The sequence below is a fragment of the Alosa sapidissima genome, chromosome 23 (assembly GCF_018492685.1).
Source record: "Alosa sapidissima isolate fAloSap1 chromosome 23, fAloSap1.pri, whole genome shotgun sequence".
Classification (NCBI taxonomy): domain Eukaryota; kingdom Metazoa; phylum Chordata; class Actinopteri; order Clupeiformes; family Clupeidae; genus Alosa; species Alosa sapidissima.
This window is the reverse complement of record NC_055979.1, coordinates 20390837-20411882: the sequence shown is the minus strand read 5'-3', so window position 1 is coordinate 20411882 and position 21046 is coordinate 20390837. Positions and strand designations below refer to the sequence as shown.

At 41.9% G+C, this 21046-nt stretch overlaps 2 protein-coding genes and 1 long non-coding RNA gene across 4 annotated transcripts in view; all 3 read right to left on the bottom strand.

Moving 5' to 3' along the window:
- Positions 1 to 707: 707 nt before the first annotated feature.
- Positions 708 to 1704, bottom strand: LOC121698476. The gene is made up of 3 exons (XR_006026769.1): positions 1504 to 1704; positions 1180 to 1222; positions 708 to 920 (listed from the first exon to the last, which is right to left on the bottom strand). It is a non-coding gene; the product is annotated as an uncharacterized LOC121698476 (long non-coding RNA).
- Positions 1705 to 3245: 1541 nt separating this feature from the next.
- lin54 (lin-54 DREAM MuvB core complex component) lies at positions 3246 to 19633 on the bottom strand. 2 transcript variants are annotated; one of them, XM_042081007.1, is made up of 14 exons: positions 19472 to 19633; positions 15469 to 16230; positions 13514 to 13631; positions 12330 to 12448; positions 11589 to 11741; positions 11103 to 11307; positions 10195 to 10268; positions 9348 to 9530; positions 8407 to 8498; positions 8187 to 8258; positions 7967 to 8069; positions 7191 to 7328; positions 6694 to 6896; positions 3246 to 6433 (listed from the first exon to the last, which is right to left on the bottom strand). In XM_042081007.1, exons 2-14 carry the CDS (start codon positions 16207 to 16209, stop codon positions 6244 to 6246), a joined length of 2391 nt encoding a protein of 796 aa, XP_041936941.1. In that variant the 5' UTR covers positions 16210 to 16230; positions 19472 to 19633; the 3' UTR covers positions 3246 to 6243. The 2 variants fall into 2 exon arrangements, with proteins under 2 accessions (XP_041936941.1, XP_041936942.1); XM_042081008.1 differs by lacking the exon at positions 19472 to 19633 and adding an exon at positions 16333 to 16891.
- A 407-nt stretch (positions 19634 to 20040) lies between these two features.
- The window catches only part of cplane1 (ciliogenesis and planar polarity effector 1), a 75628-nt gene continuing 74622 nt past the window's right edge, over positions 20041 to 21046 (bottom strand). The window contains 3 exon segments of the mRNA XM_042081643.1: positions 20041 to 20236; positions 20442 to 20626; positions 20827 to 20919. Coding sequence (XP_041937577.1) covers positions 20105 to 20236; positions 20442 to 20626; positions 20827 to 20919 — 410 coding nt within the window. The 3' untranslated portion in view covers positions 20041 to 20104.

Genomic DNA, 21046 nt, shown 5'->3' with positions numbered 1-21046 from the left:
CCAGCAGGACTTGGCACCTGCATGCCCACAGTGCCAAAACAAACTGGTTTGCTTACCATGGTATTACTGTGCTTAACTGGCCAGACAACTTGTCTGACCTGAAACCCATAGAGAAACTATGGTTTATTGTCAAGAGAAAAATGAGACACCAGACCCAACAATACAGATGACCTTCAGGTCGCTTTCAAAACAACCTTGGCTTCCATAACACCTCAGCAGTGCCACAGGCTACTTGCCTCCATACCACGCCACAGTGATGTGGCTTTTTCACAAATGACTGCCAGAACAAGTTATTGAGTGTATAAATTAACCATTTTAGATTAGTCAAATTATTTTCAAAGAGTCGACATTTCTGTAGTATAACCTCCTTATTGTAATATTGATATTTCGGTTTCACATGAGCTGAAAGCATCAAGATTACAACAAAAAAATGTCTTGACATTTCACTTTATACCTAATTAATCTAGATCATATGAAAGATACCCTTTAAATAAGGGGGTAAAAATGAACTTTTCCACGATATTTTATTTTTTGAGACCCACCTGTAGGCCTACATTCACTGTGGGCTGTAGCTGCTCACTATTCTTAACACATGAATCAGAAACGGTGTTTAATCCAAATCTTCATAAATGTATAACAGAAGTAAATGTTATTTTTGACATTTGACAAGAGTTCATAAGCCTTATTGAATAAAATCCACACATATGTGAACTCAAAATATTTTAATAAAATATATTTTCACCTCAGTTTACACACAAGAGCGACACTCATTTTATGACTACAATTTCAACCCTTCATAACCAAAACCCAAAAACATTTAACAATTCTAAAATCAGTAAGATTCGCGCATTAAACACTTCTACCATTGCTTTACCATAGGGCAGCGTCTTTCCAATGAGCCTTTGTGCATCCTTCTGGACCTGGCAAAATAGGGAAACAGTTGGTAAATGCTCTCGAAACATCTTCACTTTAATAACAAAAAAATCTTTAGTAGAGATAGGACTTCCGTCAACTGTACCCTCATAACAATATCTATAAATATCCTTCCCAACAAGGGTCAAATGGGTAGTGAGTATAATCATTGGGACAGGCTGACAAAAGCTACGAGCACATGGACTTAACGTTAATTTTGAAACGTTTAAATCTGACTGAAACCAATGTTTTACATTAGCATCTTACCTGTGCCAAATGCCTTTAGCAGACCGAAGTGTCCAACAGTGTCCTGAATGGAATGGAAAGTGATGTTATTTCAACAACTGGGCATAAATGTATATCATTTCACAATGTAGCACTGTGGGGTTAACCTCACCACGTGCTAAGAGTAGCAGCTAGTTAACGTTAACAGTTAGCTGCTAGATAACGTTAACGTTACTGGAAAGTTTTCCGCGCGTCCTCATAATATAATATGAACTAATCACAAGAAGTCATTATGTGAACAGCAAAAGTGTTTAATCATCGGACGGACATTCTATGCAACATTGAGACAATGATGAAGCAACTTACAAGACAAATCCGCGTGCCTTCGTTTCTGGAGACAAAAGACGGGAGCAACCCATCAGCAGCTCGGAAACATCATTAAGATTACTTGTAGTAAATAATGAAAACTAGAAACGTCTAGCTTTACAAATATAGGAGTATATTCGTCGTGTAGATTGACAAGCGCAGTCGTCTTCATCTCGTGTCCAGAACACAGACAGTAAAAGAAAGTGCTCGTGTCCCTGAAGTCGAAGAAAAAGGAATGATGTATTCTGGGTATAAATTGAACACCACATGGCTCATTAGCGCCACCTAGAGTATAAAGGGGTAATGCAACATTATTCAGCGCGCCAACAGCCTTGTTGAGGGCATGGCTCTTAAAGCTGCAGTTGGCAAGTCTGACAGTTTGAGAGGACTTTTTATTTTTTTTTAATGTTTACATTTCTCATGCCCCTCCCCCACTACCTCCAAGCACCCTCTCATCGAGTTTGTGCTCATCAGTGCGCACCAGACTGCGATTGACAGTCAGATCTCATACAGCCCTGCTCTGATTGGACCAAAAGAACCAGGAGCTGTGGATTTTTGCAAAACAAATAACAGGCTGTAGATGTTTTTTCCCCCTAAAACTGGCTGATTTATGTTGTTCTGTCAGAGCATAGTGTTGGCTTCAGTGAATATGATCAAAAAAATCTTGCCAACTGCAGCTTTAACATTTCTGTAGCTGTGGCCTAACTCACACTGGAAAACTCCTCACATATTCTTCCAATTTTCTAAATCAGTTGATTCTAATTGGCACAACTCATCTAGTAAAAAAGGTAACTACTGATATCACCAGTGTAAAGCGCACAGGCCGAAGGAACACATGGCAATATTTAATCATCAATTGGCAAATTGTCATGATCATCCAATCTGAAAACATTGAACAGCAACATTGCTCAAAAAGTTGCCCCTTGTATTATCATTCTATGGGGAACTTATTGCATCATCATTGTCCCTTTTTAGGACTGCCCAAAAATGTTGTGCTGTTTAGTGGTCTAACTCCACAATTCATTTTGCCTCACAGGATCTTTAAAATGTAGTCGTTTACCCTCAGGGGTTGATAAGAGTTAAAACAGCCGATCCGTTCCATGCTCCTGGAGCAACATTGATCATTGGATACAATATAGTGTGGCTTGGTCTGTACCACCGTTTCCCATCAGGAAGGCAAGAACACTGAGTGTGGACAGGTAGAGGAATGAGGAATGTGAACAGGTAGAGGAACGTGAGATGTTTGCTCAATTGATAAAAAAAAAATCATGGATTATAATGAATGACATTTAAATACATTTAAATACATTGACAAAGCTGATTCCTTCATGAACAAAAAAGTTCACATGAGCTCAACAATCACAGATAATGGACTGTATTAGCCCCCCCCCTTTAAAAATCTTTAAAAATGTGTACAGACTTCCTGAAGACCTATAGGCCTGAACACCTATTATATTCCCTACCCACAACATGAGTTTCGTCTAAACAACTAAGGCCACCTATAGGCCTTGGATATGAAGTAACGTGTTGAGTCGTGTTGAGATGGATCCGTTTGGACGCAAATATTCTTGATACGGTTCCAGGGAAGACGGAGGAAAAAAAGGTCGGTTTGGTACGTGTGGACTAGGCCTAAAACACAATTAAAATACAATACAACCAAACCCTAGAATCAGTAGAATCACAAGAAGTAGAATCACAAGTATTAGAACAAAAATAAACATCTTTTTTTTTAGAGAACTGTATAAATTTAATTTCCTTGTAATTTGTATACAACATACTGCTGAAAGATCACATATTCTTTGCTAATTAATAGACATTACATTTGCAAATAATTCCAATGAATTTTAATAATCTGATACTTGGTGTTATAACAGCGAGTATAAACAAGATAAATTAAACACATAAAGACAGGGCAGGAGAAAAAAAAAAAAAAATGTACATTTACAAGAAAAACAAACAAAAAAACAAAAAAATAGGGAAAAAAGCAAAATATGGGATAAATTTATGTTAACAGAAATAAAAGCCACGTGGCACCAACATATACAATCGACAGATTTGGGATCCTAGTGAGCTGTTTGTGTGAAGTCTTCTGTACACATGGTGAAGTGAGGCAGAGTAAAATTACAATTATATTATTTCGGTAAGGATCTTGTGGTGCAGGAAATGTTAGAAAATGCTGGAGGAAGGTACAATGAAGCTCTGTACTTCTACATTTGTACTGCAAGATTTCATGGTTAAAATCACCTGAAGGAAGAAACCTTCTCCTGGGGGAAAAAAACAAACAACCCCCTCTTTCAAGCTCTGATTTCATTTGTTTGGTTTTGATAATGGGGCGGGGCACAGCCTCTGTAGACCTGACTGGAGGTTAATTTCCAGACGCAGTCTCGGTGAGTGTTGAGCTTGGGACTTGATTGTGCTTTGTGCCAGCTGGCAGCCCCAGCAAGCAATCCCACCACGCGGGGCACACTTTGGGACACACTAAATTTTGCATGCAGACAGTGAAAAACAATCTTAAAAATTGATTGAAACTATTTGGGCTGCCTCTTAGCAGTCCTTCCTGGTTTAAGAACAGTGAAAATGATCCTTGGGACTTCTGGCGCACTTGGGATGACACGGGGGGGAAAAACACGATTAATGGGTCGGCATCACAAGGCAGGTCTCCTTTGAATTTGTTTGCAAATGCATAGTAAAACTACATCTGATGCCCAAACTCATGCGAGTTACAGACAGTGCAGGGAAATACCTAAAAGCTGAATAAACTCAACAAAGCCCTGAGTAGTAGGTGGTGGCTAAGGCATACTGCTCATATTAGGGTGGAGAACACAAGGGATCTCTCTCAACACAAGGAGCTATGGGATTAAAAATGTAGAAATCATTCACTGACAGTTTGCAGTTTGCACTTCCAAAATACGTGCGATTTAAATCGAATGAAAAACAAAATGATCCCAAACTTCTTACACCTCACTTTCACAACCTGCTTCAGACACTTAACACACTGCTATAAAAACCTCCAGATTCAATCCAAAACATTTTTGCACCACAACCAGCAGTTTTCTAATTAACAGAGAAAGGCACTGCAACCCAGAGTAGTTTAACATGGATCAATTGACTTATGGTTCTTCTGTGCATTCTGTTCTTACTCACTCCATAATTAGCCCAACATGAAAACATTTACTAGAGCAAAAGAAATGTAATGAGGTACTGGAAAAATGATGTATAGCCTACATGATGTGGCTGTACAACAGAAAAATCCTGGTTTTGGGATACAAGCCAGTCAACTAATGCAGGGTTTTGGAGCGGCCATCCCAAAACTTTCCGAATATCAAAATGGAGACCCATGTTATTACTGCATGCTCATTTGTTTCAAAACCTCAAATCAGCTTTTTTTTTTTAGCATGAAGCGGTCATTCAGGATAGCCAGATCAGACCTGACGGGAGCTGGTAATGCACAGAAAAAGTGGAGTTTTCCTTTAACAGCTTGTTTACAACAGATTAATAATTTCAGATATAACAGTACATGTGGCCTAGTTAATTAACAAATTACACGTTATTAGTCAGTTTCCCTTGACAGTTCTTGATAATTTAGTAAGAATTCTATATTTCAAAAAGTCTGAACATCTTTATGAAAGAATGTTAAAATTAAAGGAAATGTTCAAAAATTTCCATAATTTAGCAGTTAATAGCATAGCACAAACAAGACTTTTTCTTAAGCATTATGAATATCAAACTAGCCTAGGTCTTGCATCGTTCTGAATAGGACTTTAGAACAGGCCAAATCTTATTTTCCATACTTGTGGTAGCTGTTGCCAAAAAGCCTGCTAATGCAAACTCTACAACGCCAATATCGCTGCCCACAAAACTTGTGAGATCCAAAAGGTAACAACACAGCTCACTGATAATTACTTTACTCTGAGTAACTTTCCACCACTTTGTGGTTGGCTCCATGACCAACCTCAGGATCAAAATAAATACCAAAAGAAGCATCTCTTTAATTATAGGCTACAGTATAGGCTACTTGCTGTACATAAATCATGATTGAAAAATGAGCTGAATGTTGAATATGTGGATGCCTCAGCCAAGCCTTTTAGGTGAAGCAATTAGTTGAAAATTAACATTTCAGAGAGATTTCTGAAGACTGCACTGAAAGATCAGCAATTTCCATGATGGATAAAAAAAATGTAATGAAAAATAGACCATTGAAATAAAGAAATAAAAACCTACTTCAAAAGTAAATATAAACACTCTAAATGACATCCCAAAAAAGCATACTGTGCAATACTACTCTCTGCGGGAGCCCACAAAATATCATTCCTGTGTTGAATGCCATTTCTGTCATTCCCATGTCTTTCCATAGCGCTCTCGACTCAACAACAATTTGCTGGAAGAGACTGCGCTGGTAAGGGGACGCTAGGTCTCTGGTCTTCACCTCCAGCTGACCTCTCCCAGGGCTTGTGGCCACTAGAGCCTCCTCAAAGAGGCTGAGGCTTCACAGCCATGTCTCTCTCCTGTGGTGGCCCATCCCCTGATTGGCAAGGGACATTCCTTCCTACCTGTCGACTGGGTAGATGGGGGGCATCCCTGCGAATGCTTTGGGGCGAGGGGTTGAGGTCTTCCAGCTTTTGTGCCAGACAGATACGTGTGGTTGACTTGAGTTTGGGAGGATGTGACCGTGGCTATACCCATTTCGGCTCCTGCTGGGAGACGCCAGGTGGTCCACTGGTTGGAGTTGGTTCCGGCTGCCTAACAGCAGTCCGTCTTGGCTTTGCCGGCATAGTTAATGATTCTCTTGAGACAGCGGCCAAACTCCTCCAGGATGACCCGCTCGGCCATAGCCTGCGACTGATTGGACAGTTCTGCCTGCTCGGCCGTCTCCATCAGACAGTCGCACGTTGCTTCTGCAACTTCCTTAGTGACAAACGTGTAGGGAAGCCTGTGAATAGGAAGAGCACAAGAGAACAGTCAGTCTGTGAACGGGAAGAGCACAAGAGAACAGTCAGTCTGTGTAAATAAGCCTGAAGGCAGTTTTATACATTCCTTGAATAGGGCATGTCCACAATCAGACACAAATTTTCTTGATCTGTGTTTTGTATATGCCCTGCTGGCCCCACTACAGAGGCAGACTGGAATACATTCATTCAACATTTCATTACACAACGGTCACATGGAGGAAGTAGAAAGTGGATGCCTTACTTCCCCCCTCCGCTGGATATGGTTGGAGTGGTGCGGGTTAGCAGGTCTGAGATCTGTGACGAGAGCTTGGTCTTGGCCGCTGTCTGCTGCTGCACCCGAACCTCCGCTGCGTCTGCCAGGTGCATCAAAGTCTTCCGCTCAGGGCTCTCCTCAAAGTTTTTGCAGCCCACACACTTACAGATGGATGAGCACATGATCTTGGCCTATTTAATCCAGACAAAACCGTACACACACACACACACACACATCCACCCACAGGTTAAATGGTTATGCAAAGTGCAAACTTGAACACCTTTTGGAAAATGCTGGCAATACTTCAAAGACAATTAGCATGTTCATATGACATGAAAATCTGTTGAAGACAACGTTGCCCATTTATCAATTTCGATTGCAATGTATTAACAACCACAAAAAGCGGTTCAAGTAAGGCCTACTTCACCAGTATGAATCCAGATTGTTCCCTACTGCTTTGGTACTTTATTTAATAAGGAACTAACCTCGTAACACTCGCAGTAGTTCTTCAGACAGCCCGAGCGCTTGCAGTTGCAGCCCTTGCTGTGCCTGCGGTCCGACTCGCCCTCTTTGCCTTTGCCAATTTTGGGCTTAAAGGCTTCTGGGTTCCGGTCCAAACACGCCTTTGAGCAATAAAAAAAGTATGACTATAAGACATGACAAGGCAGTAACATCTCAATTCATTACATAATGCATACATTCACATACGCATACTTAGTTGTGTTCTAACGAAAACAGGTCTGAATTTTACATTTACATTAATTCAGTTTGCAGATCTTTTTTTTACAGTGAAACATTTTCAACCCTATATGCACTTCCTGGGCATGGGCCCAGGGTCTTGATTGCATTAGCAACATTTATAACTACAATCAAAACTCTCTACACAGTGCTATCAAAACTGTTGCAAAAATCTTTATAATGTAAGTCAACCTCAAAAACTTTGAATGCAAGTTGAATTAGCTTAGCATTATACCAGACAAATATATTGGTATTTAGACATGCCAATGCTAAAGTTTAAGATGAAGAGAGACAGTTATTTTTTTTCCCTACGAATGTCATAAAGTTGAGGTTTTGCATTTAAGCTCACAACCCCCTCCGCTAGGTTTGGAAGAATAGCACCCATCTTCAGCGGTCAGATAAAGTGTAGCTCTACTTACAATCGGAGTAGAACCCATTAATTTAATCTGTTAGAAATTGATTTATTCTGGAGCAGCTACTCTGAGTAGGCAACCTCAATGATTCAGTGGTGAGTGGCACTTACCTTGATGGCTTTTAATCGCTCGGACTCATGCTCCAGGTTATTAAAGCAGTTGGTGCAATTACAGTTGCTGCAAAACTCCCCGTTGGCAAAGCAATCACAATAACTGAGAAGAGAGATGTTTGAATTTAACTTATGAAACTTAACTTAACACATAAAATCCTCAGAATAAATTACAACCAAGACCAAAATGCTACAAACTAGGACCATAAAAGTGACTTACAGTTTCAGACATTGTGATTTTGTACAATTGCATGGCTTCCTTGGTCTTGATGTAGAATCTGAAGCTGAAAGACTGGGGGAAAAAAATAAATAGAAGTATGTGAAAGTTAACACTGGTCTTAAGATGGAGCGTCAGATTGCTTGCATCCATGCATATGGAATTATAAAACAATAAGTAACCGCAGTAACACCCCTTAATCCCTCAAACCTCCAACTCTTACCCATTAAGAGGCAATCTGGCTTGTGTTTGTACACTGGATGGTGTGGAAAATCCAGAGTTGCTGGCCAGTGTCACTATTGTTGACTGCTGAAGCTGAGGAACAAGCCAGCGACACACGATTAATATTTTACTGAGAGAATGGAATTAAAGCTAACAGCATGCTGTACAGCACAGGCCTCCTTGCACATAGAATACATAGATTGCACGTATTTTACAGTCAAGGAGGACTGATCATGGGAAAATGTAGACACATCACAGTCAAATCAGGAATGATTACATATATCTAGAAAGTAACATATGAGAGTATTTGAGCTATGAATTGACATCACCGTCACTGTGCTCACACCTCACAGCGACATGTATATTGATCGACAATTATGTCAGATTGAATTCCAATTCCGACCAATCAGAAGTTCTAGTTAACCGTGCTACTGTGGCTGTGATGCTCACATCCACATAGCAAACAACCACTAAATATTTGGACCATGTCAGGTCAATTTTAGACATTTGCTTTCAACTCAGAGCTATTGTTTTGATTTGCTGGGCATTCTTATGATCTGAAGTGTGACAAATACAATCTGACAGGCATGTAATAGGGACAGGCAATAAACCGCTGTTGCTACAGTTTGTACAAGTCTTTAGCAGGAGTGTTTGTAGTTTATCCTAAGACTGACATCATCAAAGCTGATATTAAAGTTAAGAACTGAGGACTAAGTAATCAGGATTAGATCATGGCTTTACAGAAGTGTAGCCTAGTGAGTAGCCAACAGGAAGCTTATTCAAACCCAGGCCGACCTGTAGCCTCCAGTTTCTAGAAGAAAAGCAGCATTTTAGTTTTGCTCTTCCAATGTGAAACCTATCAAACTAATCACGTCTCCCAAATTTGGGAACCGCCTCATAACTGTGGAGTGTCTGGTGTTGTGTTGTGTCATGTCTCCTGACCTGTGTGACATATGGCGCGGAGAGAACGGCGTAGCCCATGTTCCCCTGACCATGGGCTGGGGCAAGTAAAGTTCCGGGGGGCAGAGGCTGAATCTGCTGGAGGGGCGTGGCTGGCATGATCAGGCGCTGCTGTTGGCTGGTCACCACCTGGGGGCTTGCTGACGTCAGAGGTTTGGGCACGACCTGGACAGGGGACCGGAGGCATCAACAGATCAGATCAGATCAGACAGACAAATTGTGCACACCTTAGCAAATGTTCAACCTGTTTAGACCTTGAAGATGAAAGGGGTGGGAAATCCCATTAAAGTTTTACATATTCTATCTCATCAAAGAAATCCATTACAGACACTAAAACTTGAGCTAGGTGGATGAAATACACAAACAGACAAACAAATAAAAATATGCGATGCAAATTCAGTAATATAAAGCCTCTAAGGGAATGTGGTCAGAAACTATCCTGTGAGCATGAGAAAGTTTATGGTGTACAAGAGAAAGCATTACGAGCACGACATTCCCTTCATGATTCCTTTTCTCAAATGAAAGTATGGAGCTTGCATGACAAAGTATTGTGCTCATACGAGAATATTTTACACGAATATAAGAAAGATTTGCGCACCAGAAACTTGTATCCCACAAAATGTATCCCCTTAGGGACTCCAAGCAATAAGGACCAACTCTGAACATGCTCTTAATCTACAGATATTTCAAAAGATTCAATTCAAGACAGTTGGGTATACCATAGTCCTACATATGTATGTACAAACGATTCACCAAATCATCTTAAGAGGCAGAAACAAGAGAGCAGAGGACCGAACAAGCTCACCTGCTTTACAGTTTGCAATCTCACCTGCTTTACAGTTTGAGCTGAAACGATGGGAACAGACATCCGGACCGCCGCAGAGTTGACCACCATGGGCTTGGCTGTCGTGAGAAAAGGGAAGCTTCAATCAACCACAAGAGCATCAAATCGTCAGCGTCACTCAAAGGTTGGAGCTAAGGAATATATTTGTAAAACACTGGCCTATTCGATCAGATAGTAGTAGCAGTAGCAGTAGATGCAGTTGATTTAGTTTAACGCCATATCAGCATCTATGGTTAGATCATGGCAAGAAAGGAATAACGAGACAATATAAATTAGAGATTAGAACACACAAATAGAATAACACAGATAAAGGTAATTTAAATAAGATTATTACACGGCTCTTCAGAGTGCTGCAGAAAGTTCCATTCACATGAATGGGCCTTCCCAACGTTCGGGCCTATGTTAAATCTACATAAATCACCGGCAAAGTATATAATCACCGCTGTCAATGGCAACGGGTTGATTAACGTCTTTCATATCCCTCCGCAAGACGTCTGTTCGCTTATTGCAATGGAATTTCATTGAAAGGGAAAATAAGCTAGTACGTTGCCACGCAACACCTGAAACTGTCAAGTTCTATCTGTGTGGCAAACTATTTATTTTGTCAGCAGAAGACACAAAACGGTAGCAAAATAATTTTAAAGACCCATTGTGTTAGGTTTCTTTTCTCGTTTTGGCAAGTAGCCGTGTAATAAGCGGGATAATGTATTGTCCGCTGGAAATTATCAGAAAATAAGTCCCTTCAGGTCGAAGCAAAACCCCTCCGGGTTCTGTTCTCCCTGTCGGGACTTATTTTCTGATAATTACCGGCGAACAATACATTATCCCTTACTTCTTCAAATCTACATTTGATAACAATTCCAGCACGTCATGTATCCGCCAGAGAGCCCCACCTGGCTGTATGGTGCCAGCCACGCTGCTGGGGCTGCTACCAGTGACCGTGTGGCTCCCGCTTGACGCCGTCACCAGCCGCACGTAATGGAAGCGGCTCCCGGGGACCTGGATCTGCTGCACGTTGGGAGGGGTGGCCAGGGGGACGATGGTCTTGAACTGGGGCGGCACTCCCCCCATGGAGACCGTCTGGACAGGCTTCACGTTCTAGATTAGTGGAGGGGGAGAAAGAGACAGATGGAGGGAGAGAGAGATAAATAGAGAGAGAGATAAGAGCAGGAGAGGAGAGAGGAGAGGGCGGGTTAGCGCGTATTTAGAGAAACTAGATGATGGTGAAGGTATCACACTCAAAGAAGATCATCGACTCATGCCAATGCAGAGCTCCCACTCTCATATGCTGGTCTCATGTGCACTCATATGCTGGTCGCATGGCTCAACACATCAAGGACACGATCGACTCAACCGACTGAGGGGTAAAAAGGTCTCACCTGTGCGGAGAGGCTGACCCCAGCTTTGGCAGGTGACGTGGGGGTGGACTGCTGCATTGTGAGAATCTGTTGACCTAGCGCCACGCTCAGGGGAACGGCCACGGACTTCTGAGGGGAAGTGGGCGATGGAGAGGCCACGGACACCACGGTCAACTGTGTGGATAAACACATTTAACGGACAAATACATTTAGCGGACAAACACATTTAATGGACAAACACATTTAACGGACAAACACATTTAACGGAAAGTTTTCCTACTAAGGGACCCGTACCAGACATGTAACAAACAGTGACAAACAAACAGTTTGTAACCCTAATGGTAGAAGGCGGCAGAGGAGGAAAGTGAGGGAAGTGCATGGTAAGTATGCACACACATAGAGCTTGTATCAATATAAGCAGTGGAATTTCCCAGAGGCATAGGACCACATGGTCCGTCTACCCTTTAAATCCCCCCCCATGCTGTCTACCATTTATATGGCGCAAGTTTCTGTAGTTGATACCAAGGAAGTGTGATGTTACCGGAGGCTGGGGCTGAATCTATGACAATTTGTTATTTTGCATGGGTTTAATTAGAAGTGTAACAAACAATGAGTTTGTAACACTAGATTTGTAAACATACACAAATATGATCTCTAAACTTTTGAGGACCTTTAGTCTGAGATATCTAAAAGAGCGTAAATGTCAGAGTAAAAAGTGTGTGAACACCCATGGTGTAAACATTACTAACAGTGTGAACTGACCTTGCTTGGAGACTTGAGGGGGGAGATGGCCACCTTACTACCTCCACTGGTGCTGAGCGCATCCGCAACTGTGATGGTCCGAGGGGGCGTTCCTGGGGTGCTCTGGGTCAGAACCCGCCCTGTAAAACACAATCAGTATAGACATAGATATTAGAACGCTAGATACCGCATTGTCCGTCGAGTTCTATTAGGTGGCATACGTGAACGCAGCCGCCATTTTGCTGGGGGCAAGACCTTGTCTACAGTATGAACAACACTTGCCGGCAATCAGAGACACCTGTCTGATTTCCAGTCAGAGTCACGTGTCTCCAGTGGCCTCCAGTGATTGTTCCCCCCACCAAGATGGCGGCGCTATTTACGTATGTTCTGTAGCTCAATGCGGTATCTAGCTTTCTAATATCTATGATCAGAGACCCAGCAATGCAAAAAGTAACTACTAAAGAATTTATCACAACTAATCTCCTACAACTGAGATAAATAGAACTGGTTAGTCTTGAATAATGTGAAACCGATGGGGACACATCAAGCATAGCACATCCTCAGGATCTTATGGCATTGTGGTAAATTGATCTGAGTTGATGTGTAACGATGGTGATTCTACCCTCTTTCATTCCAGTCTGTACAGGGTGACCTCATGCTGACATCTTTAAATTACATTACACTGTAATTTTGCAACATGCATCCCATAATAAGAAAATTCATTTTGTGTTCTTATGCGGTAGCATGGCATACTTGTCAAAGTTCACTGAAAGGAGAGGACGAAACTTTGGATGGCAGAGCTGATAAGACAAACCACAAAACATGTTGACAAGCAAAAGGACTTAGAAAGGAAGAGTGCCACACTTTTACAAAACTTTTGAAACCGAAACAGCCCACATGATTTATCAAACCAGCTATCTGCCCCGTGTGCATTTTCTTTTTTTAGAAATGTTTACAAACTAGACAGGAAAAACATGCAGAATAAAAAAGATGCTTTCGTGTTTACACTGTGTATTTTGTGTTTACATTCAAGTACATGCTACTTCAGTCTAAGCGAAATATCATTATTCTTTCTGTAGCGTTTTCTTGATTGATGTAACCAAAAGGTGCTCAAGTCAAAACGATTCCAGACAGACTCATTGTATTTTCCTTGCTAGATTCCTTGCTCTACTAACTCCTTGTAGAGTTCAGTAAAAAGCACTTACCTGTAACCACAGGCGACACAGACGTTTGGCTGGTCAAGCCTTTGCTGTTAAGAGCCTTTGTGATGATGTATTTTGTGATTACTGGGGCAGCAGTGGAGACTGGGATTTTCTTGGTGATCTGTCCGAAAACAAAACAGCTCACATTAATCTTGTGGTAGGCCTCCAATTGCATTTTATTCTGCTTGGGTCCTCTGCTCCAGACACCTCCAGGGGCAGCCGTGGCCTACTGGTTAGCACTTCGGACCTGTAACCGGAGGGCTGCCGGTTCGAACCCCGACCAGTAGGCACGGCTGAAGTGCCCTTGAGCAAGGCACCTAACCCCTCACTGCTCCCCGAGCGCCGCTGTTGATGCAGGCAGCTCACTGCGCCGGGATTAGTGTGTGCTTCACCACGCTGTGCGCTGTGTGTGTTTCACTAATTCACGGATTGGGATAAATGCAGAGACCAAATTTCCCTCACGGGATCAAAAGAGTATATATACTTATACCTTGGATTTTAATACAGTGGTTTTTACGGTTAGAGGCTCTTAAGTTGTGTATGCCAAGTATATCAACATCTACAGAGTAAAATAGGCCAAAAACTGAGTCTTCTTTTTTCCGAGTTTTAAGGATTCCAAAAAGAAGGCGGGTTTAACACCCAATAAGTGCAAGTATGAACAACTGCACTATAACAGTTTTCACCTGAGTGTACATTTCAAACACAAGTCTTCTCACTGGTTTCTGTTGACAGTAAACAAGCAAAACACAATATAAGCAGAACCTCATTCTCTGCATCTGTTAACTTCAGAATACCAGTTGGACCCTCCATGCGGTTAAGGAGCTGCTGAATCACCGACACATTACTCAATCCAGATTCCCTTTCCTTATAGGACTCCGTATAAGGAGCGCATGTAGCCTACAGCTATGCAACAGGTGCTCAGTTTCAATGAGACAAGGAGATTCACATGCACCGGGCTGCCCACCACCTGTCTCTTGTCACTGACTTCAGCACAAACTCAACACTTAGAAAAAGAGCCTTGCAGCCTTGCATACATCTTTAGATTAGTACCATATCTACACAGCCTTGCAACTACCGTACATAATGAGCCTCTTTGCATGCAGATAAATATAAATAAGACCCCACATTATCCTACTCCAGAGACCAGCCAGGCTTACTTTGCCACTTCAACTTCCCTTAACACCACATTAACTTGCATTTCAGAAGTTTACATTGAAAGACAGGCAGTCAGTAGAAAACATGCTACCAAAATAGTGTCTTTGCTATCTGAGAAACTAATTGCAAAAAGGCACAGCCTGCAACCTGCCAATTTCCTGGCAAATAAAAAAGCATCTGCTACCTAATCAATCAGTTGGAGTACTATTCAAATATCTGGTGTTAAAGAAATCTAATGATTGGGGAACTTTATTGTTTATGTTCCAACTCTGGAACCTGTAGAGTGCTGTAAATTGACTAGTATTCACTTACAGTATGGAACAGGTTATCTTGAGGCAGACTCAGAAAATAGGCAGTTTTACAACTACTGGATCATTCATTATACATCAGCTACCCAAACCAGAAAACACACCAGAGACAAATGATTGTCCATGTTATTGTTACTACAAACAAGACAGCTAAACAAGCATCCCACTAGATTTCTGGCACCTGTCTAGTTTAAAAGATATGTCGTTACTTGGGGGTTGTCTGACAGAATAGGTTATGGTTATGGGATCTGGCAGACGCTTTTGTCCAAATAAGGACTTAAGGCGGTCACTATGGCGCAATAGGCTATAGTGCCCGTACCACATTTGGATCCAAGTTCACAAGGGGACCCGGGTTCGAGTTCGACCTGGATCATTTCCCGATCCCATCCCATCTCTCCCTCATAGTCGCTTCCTGTCAGCCTCTTCCCTGTCCTATATAATAAAGGCAAAAAAAGCAAAGGAGTAGAGACTTCTGATTCACGGCCACTCACTCACCTGTAGCGTCTTGAGCTGCTGACCCTGCTGGGCTGTCTGTGACGTGCCTATCAGCTGACTGGCAGTGCTCACCGCTTGGACCCCGATTGGTTTCAGGTCGGTGCGGCCCCCAATGGTCACCACCTTGAACTGTGGTGGCTGCCCTTTGCCGTCCCCTGGGCTCAACATGGTGCCAGCTTTGCCAGCCCCGGGCGGCAGTGCCAAAACAATGGGCTGGCCAGCCTTTCCGAGCGCAGTGAGTACCAGTTTCTGGCCGTCAGGCTTGAGCATTGTTGGCTTGGCCTCCGAGCCTGGGGAGGACGCCACCTTGTTGAGGATGAGCTGGTGGTTGGCAGGGAGGGCGAGAGGAGTGGAGAGCTTCTGCAGGCTCCCTGTGACCTGCGGGCTGCTGGGTTTGGGGGCGGTGAGCGTGAGGGAGGTGGGCTGGAGAGTCATGGTGGAGCTGGAGGGAGTGAGGAGGAGCTGGGTGCCCGTGCTCCCAGTCCCACTGGAGGGGGTCGAGTCCGTGCTAGTGAGGGTGGTCAAGGCCTGAGTTCTCTGCACGGGTATAGAAGGTGCCGCTGTGCACAGAGTCACTATCTCCGGCACCTCTGTCTCCATGGGAACGGGAGCGTCCTGTGTCTCCAGGGGGTTGGGCGGAGCAGGGCAGACAGCAGGGAGGTCATCATCAGTGACGATGGCCTCAGTGTCCATGATCTCGTCCGGGAGCAGGCTGTTTAGCTCAGGGGGCACCACGTCCATTTTGTAGCTGTGGTAATATCACTAAGAGAGGCACACAGGACAAATCAATTTGCATTTCACAACTGAATCTATAAAACAGAGATATTTAAAAAAATAAAATAAAAAAAAAAGGCTCCACATTACCTTAAAACATTCTTGACAAAATGTAAAACTCACAAAAGGGATTTTGATGTTACTAATAGCCTCATGCACTGCGGTCTGTCTAATGGTAATTGACTGATATTGAAAAACATAAAAATAATGGCCTACTTTTAACATAAATGAGATCAAAATCACATTACAGACAGCATTTGTCTATTTTGTCTCTTTAAATATAGCCTTATAATACAGCGTTATGATGCAGTGGACTGCTACAATCTGCAACTTTTTGGTGTAGTGTAAACTCCGTCCAGAAGTGGCTGCTATTTTTCCAGCTATTTTACAAGAAAAAAACAAACAGCAGCAAAGCAGATCCACAGTATTTATTAATCTGCATTAGGTCTGAGGATCAACAGCAAGCATTTCATGCTTCAAAAAGCTTAGAAACTCTCAGACCAATAGGCAGGGTGAAATTCCACCACAACAACTTTTCTAATCAACTAAAAAAGGTATCTCAAAAAGGCTGGCAAAATCAAAACCAGACAAATCACTCAAGAGACACTAACTGTGTCAAACAAATTCTGGGTATACTGTTCAGGTAGATGGCAGCTGGGCCAGGAAGGTACAGAGTTCATTTAATGGCCTTGGCAGGCCTGTTGTAAGGGCTCACTCAGAATGTGCCAAAATACTGAGTAGATCCTGAGATACACTTGAATATTCCTCAACTAAAGTCTGCTATAGTTGAAGCAACTGATTGAACATCAGCGATAGACAACACGTTCAATTTGATGCTAACTGGCAACAATATCTTCATTGCAAAAGTATCAGCTTGGAGAAATTATGACGTCAAATAAACGGCACTAAAACAAAGACTGTATGGCTTGCATGCATTAGCCTAAGCAAATCCTTCTTAAGAATCAACTGCCTTATCTTGCCCTCTTTTCCATATGTACATATTTGCATATTTTTTAAATATACCATTAAAAGAGAATAAAGAACATCGACAGAAGATAACATACATGTGGCGTGTATGCTTGTATCCATGTGATGAAAGTACAGTAATGTAAAACCATGTGTATAACGTTAAGTGTGAACCAACACTTCCAGACGCAGAACAGAAGGCCTGTTATCAGGTTAGCATTTAGACGGGTCTTTAAACTCTCAATGGATGAAAGGGACATAAATATGTGTCAGTAAGTTTGTTAAACAAAAATTATAATATCAGAGGGATTGAATGAATGTCGTAGACATTAGCTGGCTAACATTCTGACTTCAAAATGTTTACAAATAACATACGAAGCTTCAAATTCGCTAACTTGTTAGCGACACTGCAACTGTACATCGGAAATCAGGGATTTGCTATTATGGTAGCAAAAGCGAATAGCAGAATGCAAAGCCATTGTTCTTCACAATAAATGTACAGCAGACTGCCTCGCCTAAGTTGTTTGGCCTGATTATGTCAACAAAGCAACTCGACATGACGCTTGGCATTTACGCATCGTAACATGAACTCACGTGAGACAAATACAAAATATCGATTTAAAAGGTAGATTTTAACCCTCTCTCTTTCGAAGTAAGTTTTATGCCAAGGCCTCACAAATAATCTGAGAAAATAACAACCTTGCCTACCTTAAGAGTAAGCCATGCCAAATACCATTGCCTGTTAACTAACGAATAGAACTGTCAGTCCAGCACTCTTTTGACAGAACCTTGACAGAACACTGTTCTAACTGTGTCAATTCAAGAGATATTAAAATACGCATGGATTGCAAAGAGTACTAGAGTAACACTGCAAAAGTGGCTAGCTCACAGCGTTTCTATTTCAGGCCGGGGTTGGATTTCGAAAGATCCGCCATTTTCAACTCGTCATCAGTTCACATCTAGAGATAACAAGGGATACGAAAAATATCCATCACAATAAAACGTTAGCTGGTTTCCGACCAGATGCTCTCAGATGTATAAATATTTTAAGCATACATAGTATGTTACAACTTAAAATCTCTAACCGGATGGTTGCACTGTGACAACAAGAATAGGTTGTCAATTATGGTGTGGTTTCATTACTCCGTCAAGTGTAGAAATCAGGAATCTTTCCATGATTCACAACGTAATATTGCATATGATCACATAAGTATCTATTCAACATATTTTCAAAACTAGCAACGAATATTGTGGCCAAAATGAAAGTTCACAAGTTAAAACATCTGAGCAATATAATGCACTAAGGAGACCGGGCAGATTTCAAGGGAAAAACACAGCTAGCTATGGAATATTTATTAACGTTACTTGCTAACCAGCTAGCTACAAGGGCAAAGAGACCAAAGACAGCAAAGACTTCTCGTTCTCTCTGCAACACATATTCAAACTAATGAGATGGAATGAACGTCAAACTCACAGGACAGGACTATTTGTCAGATGCCATTACTAACTGCATGTGTCTAAGTGGTATAACTAAGGATTTGTTTAACTAATTAGTTATCTCTGATCAGCAATAATATTAACTGCTGTTAAAACAGAGGGAGAAAAGTAATGACATGGGGAATTATTGGCCTTTAAGTTATGCTAGGTACTAAGGCCAGCAACACTGACATTGTTTAGCTTTTAGCTAGGCAAGTTGACGTTTCACCACTAGCTTGCAAGTAAGGCCAGTTAACGCGTAACTGTAGCTAATAGCTAACTATTAATACAGTTGCATGTATACTTCGGCAACATTAGCTAACACAGAAAGCTGTTAGCAAGCTAACTTCAAAACACAACCTAGGAAGACAGCTAATTCGGTAGTTCATATGGTTTAAGTTAGAAAATTATTGTTCCTTGCCTAATTAGTGTCTAGTAACTAAAGTTAAATGGTTGTTAACTGGGGGATACAGGCACGCACGTTCTCACACAACTTGTTAAAGTAATGGGGTAGCTAGCATATAATAGTTTAAAAGCTGCAATTGTAGTACATTTTGTGTTGCAAAGGACAGTTGTCTGCAGCACCCAATCTCACTACAGGACGTCAGCTGTTTGCTAGCTAGCAAGCTATGATTACTTAAAGCTAGCCATCTGTTTCACATTGGGCTTCCTGAGTTGCTGATAGCTGCTAGGGTTAGCAGCATAGAACCTAGCAATTTAGCTAACGTTGGCTAATATCATATTGCCTCCTCACTGAAAATCCAACGGAGGTTACAGAAATGCTTACACAGTTTGCTGAATTTCCTGTCACAATTGTTTTTCGCAGCTTCGAACTTCTTGTCATATCCAAACCCTCTCGACCGAAGATAGGTGTTTCTGCATCTCGATACTACACCAGCAAACGAAGGCGATTGTTTAAAATAACGCGCCTAGCGCCATTTCACCTCGAACATCCCATAATAATGCCACGCCCTCCATGGAAACCATGTATTTCGTCACCACAGGACTTCCGCCCTGTGAAAAAACACTTAAGGGTACCTTACACCAGAAGTTATAATGCGAGATTACCGGTATGCAGTAGACGTGCGAAATATTTACAAATATGTCAGTTGACCTGAAATACTTTCCCACATACAGTGCTTTCAATAGTTATAAAAGAAGAAAGTGTTTATTTTTGACACAATGTTTTAGTCAATGTAAGGATGTAGGGTAGTGTTTTGTACACACCTGTTTGCAATATCTCCACATAGGGAACATAATCCTCTTAAACAAAGAAGTATAATAATGTGAATATGTCAGTTTTAATCACTCATAGATTGCACAACACCAATGTGGTTTAGAAATTACATTTATTTTTTACTCATTCGATAAGAACAAAATAGCAAAAATATATTAAATATTTCTCAAAATATCATCAGATCTAGTCATCATCCTCTTCCACCTCGGCCACTAATTTCTCGATGTCCTCCCAATTAATTTTGGCCAGAATGCTCCCTGTGCTCTCTGAGAGGGTCTCAAGGGCATCCAGGTCACCCTCAGTCCCTCTGGCCCCCTGTGGGTAAAAGAATATGGCCTTAGCACCATCTGGTCCACCCCCACCCCACTACACAATGAACCAGGGTCATAAGCATACATTTCAAGCCAAACCAATTTCAGTGTCTAGATGAGAAGCATATTACTCACTATAGTTTATTCACCAGATATTTCAAATATTTGTAGAGTAGAAATGTATACTGCACTGTTGGACTCTCTTATACCTGTTCATTGTCTTGTAAATCCAGCCCCAGTATTCTGCGAATCTCCAGAGGTGGTTCCCAGGGACTCAGAAGCTCCCTGTCCTCCACCTCCTCTTCCCTCTTTTGGTTGCGTCCTCTCTCCTCTGACCTCCCGGGTCTCTCCGTCTTACGTCCGGTTGGGGACTGACTCAGTGGTCTTCTTTGGGCTGTAGAAACAGTATAAAGTGAATGCCTATGCTGTACAAATTTCTGATATACACAGGAGAGGTGATACATTCCTTGGGCTATAGGTAGGGATTTCCCACAGCAGCCAATAAATAACCAAGCCTATTTACCATTAAAAAAAAGGCTTTCAATCAAATCTCATGGGGGCGCTGTACTGAAGGAAGGGAGGGAGAATACATACTCTCTTTTAAGGATCCTGCAGATCTGCCTCTAGTGTAAGTCAGCATGCCTCGACGTGTCACCTGAGACAGCCGATCTCCTGGCAGAGCACTTGCTATAAAATCAACCAGTAAAGAAAAATTCTGTTATAGCTGACCACATGGATGAACATACTGCATTCCATGAACAGGATGAAACGTGAACTTACCATTGTCAGTAATTATATGTGACATAAAACAAGT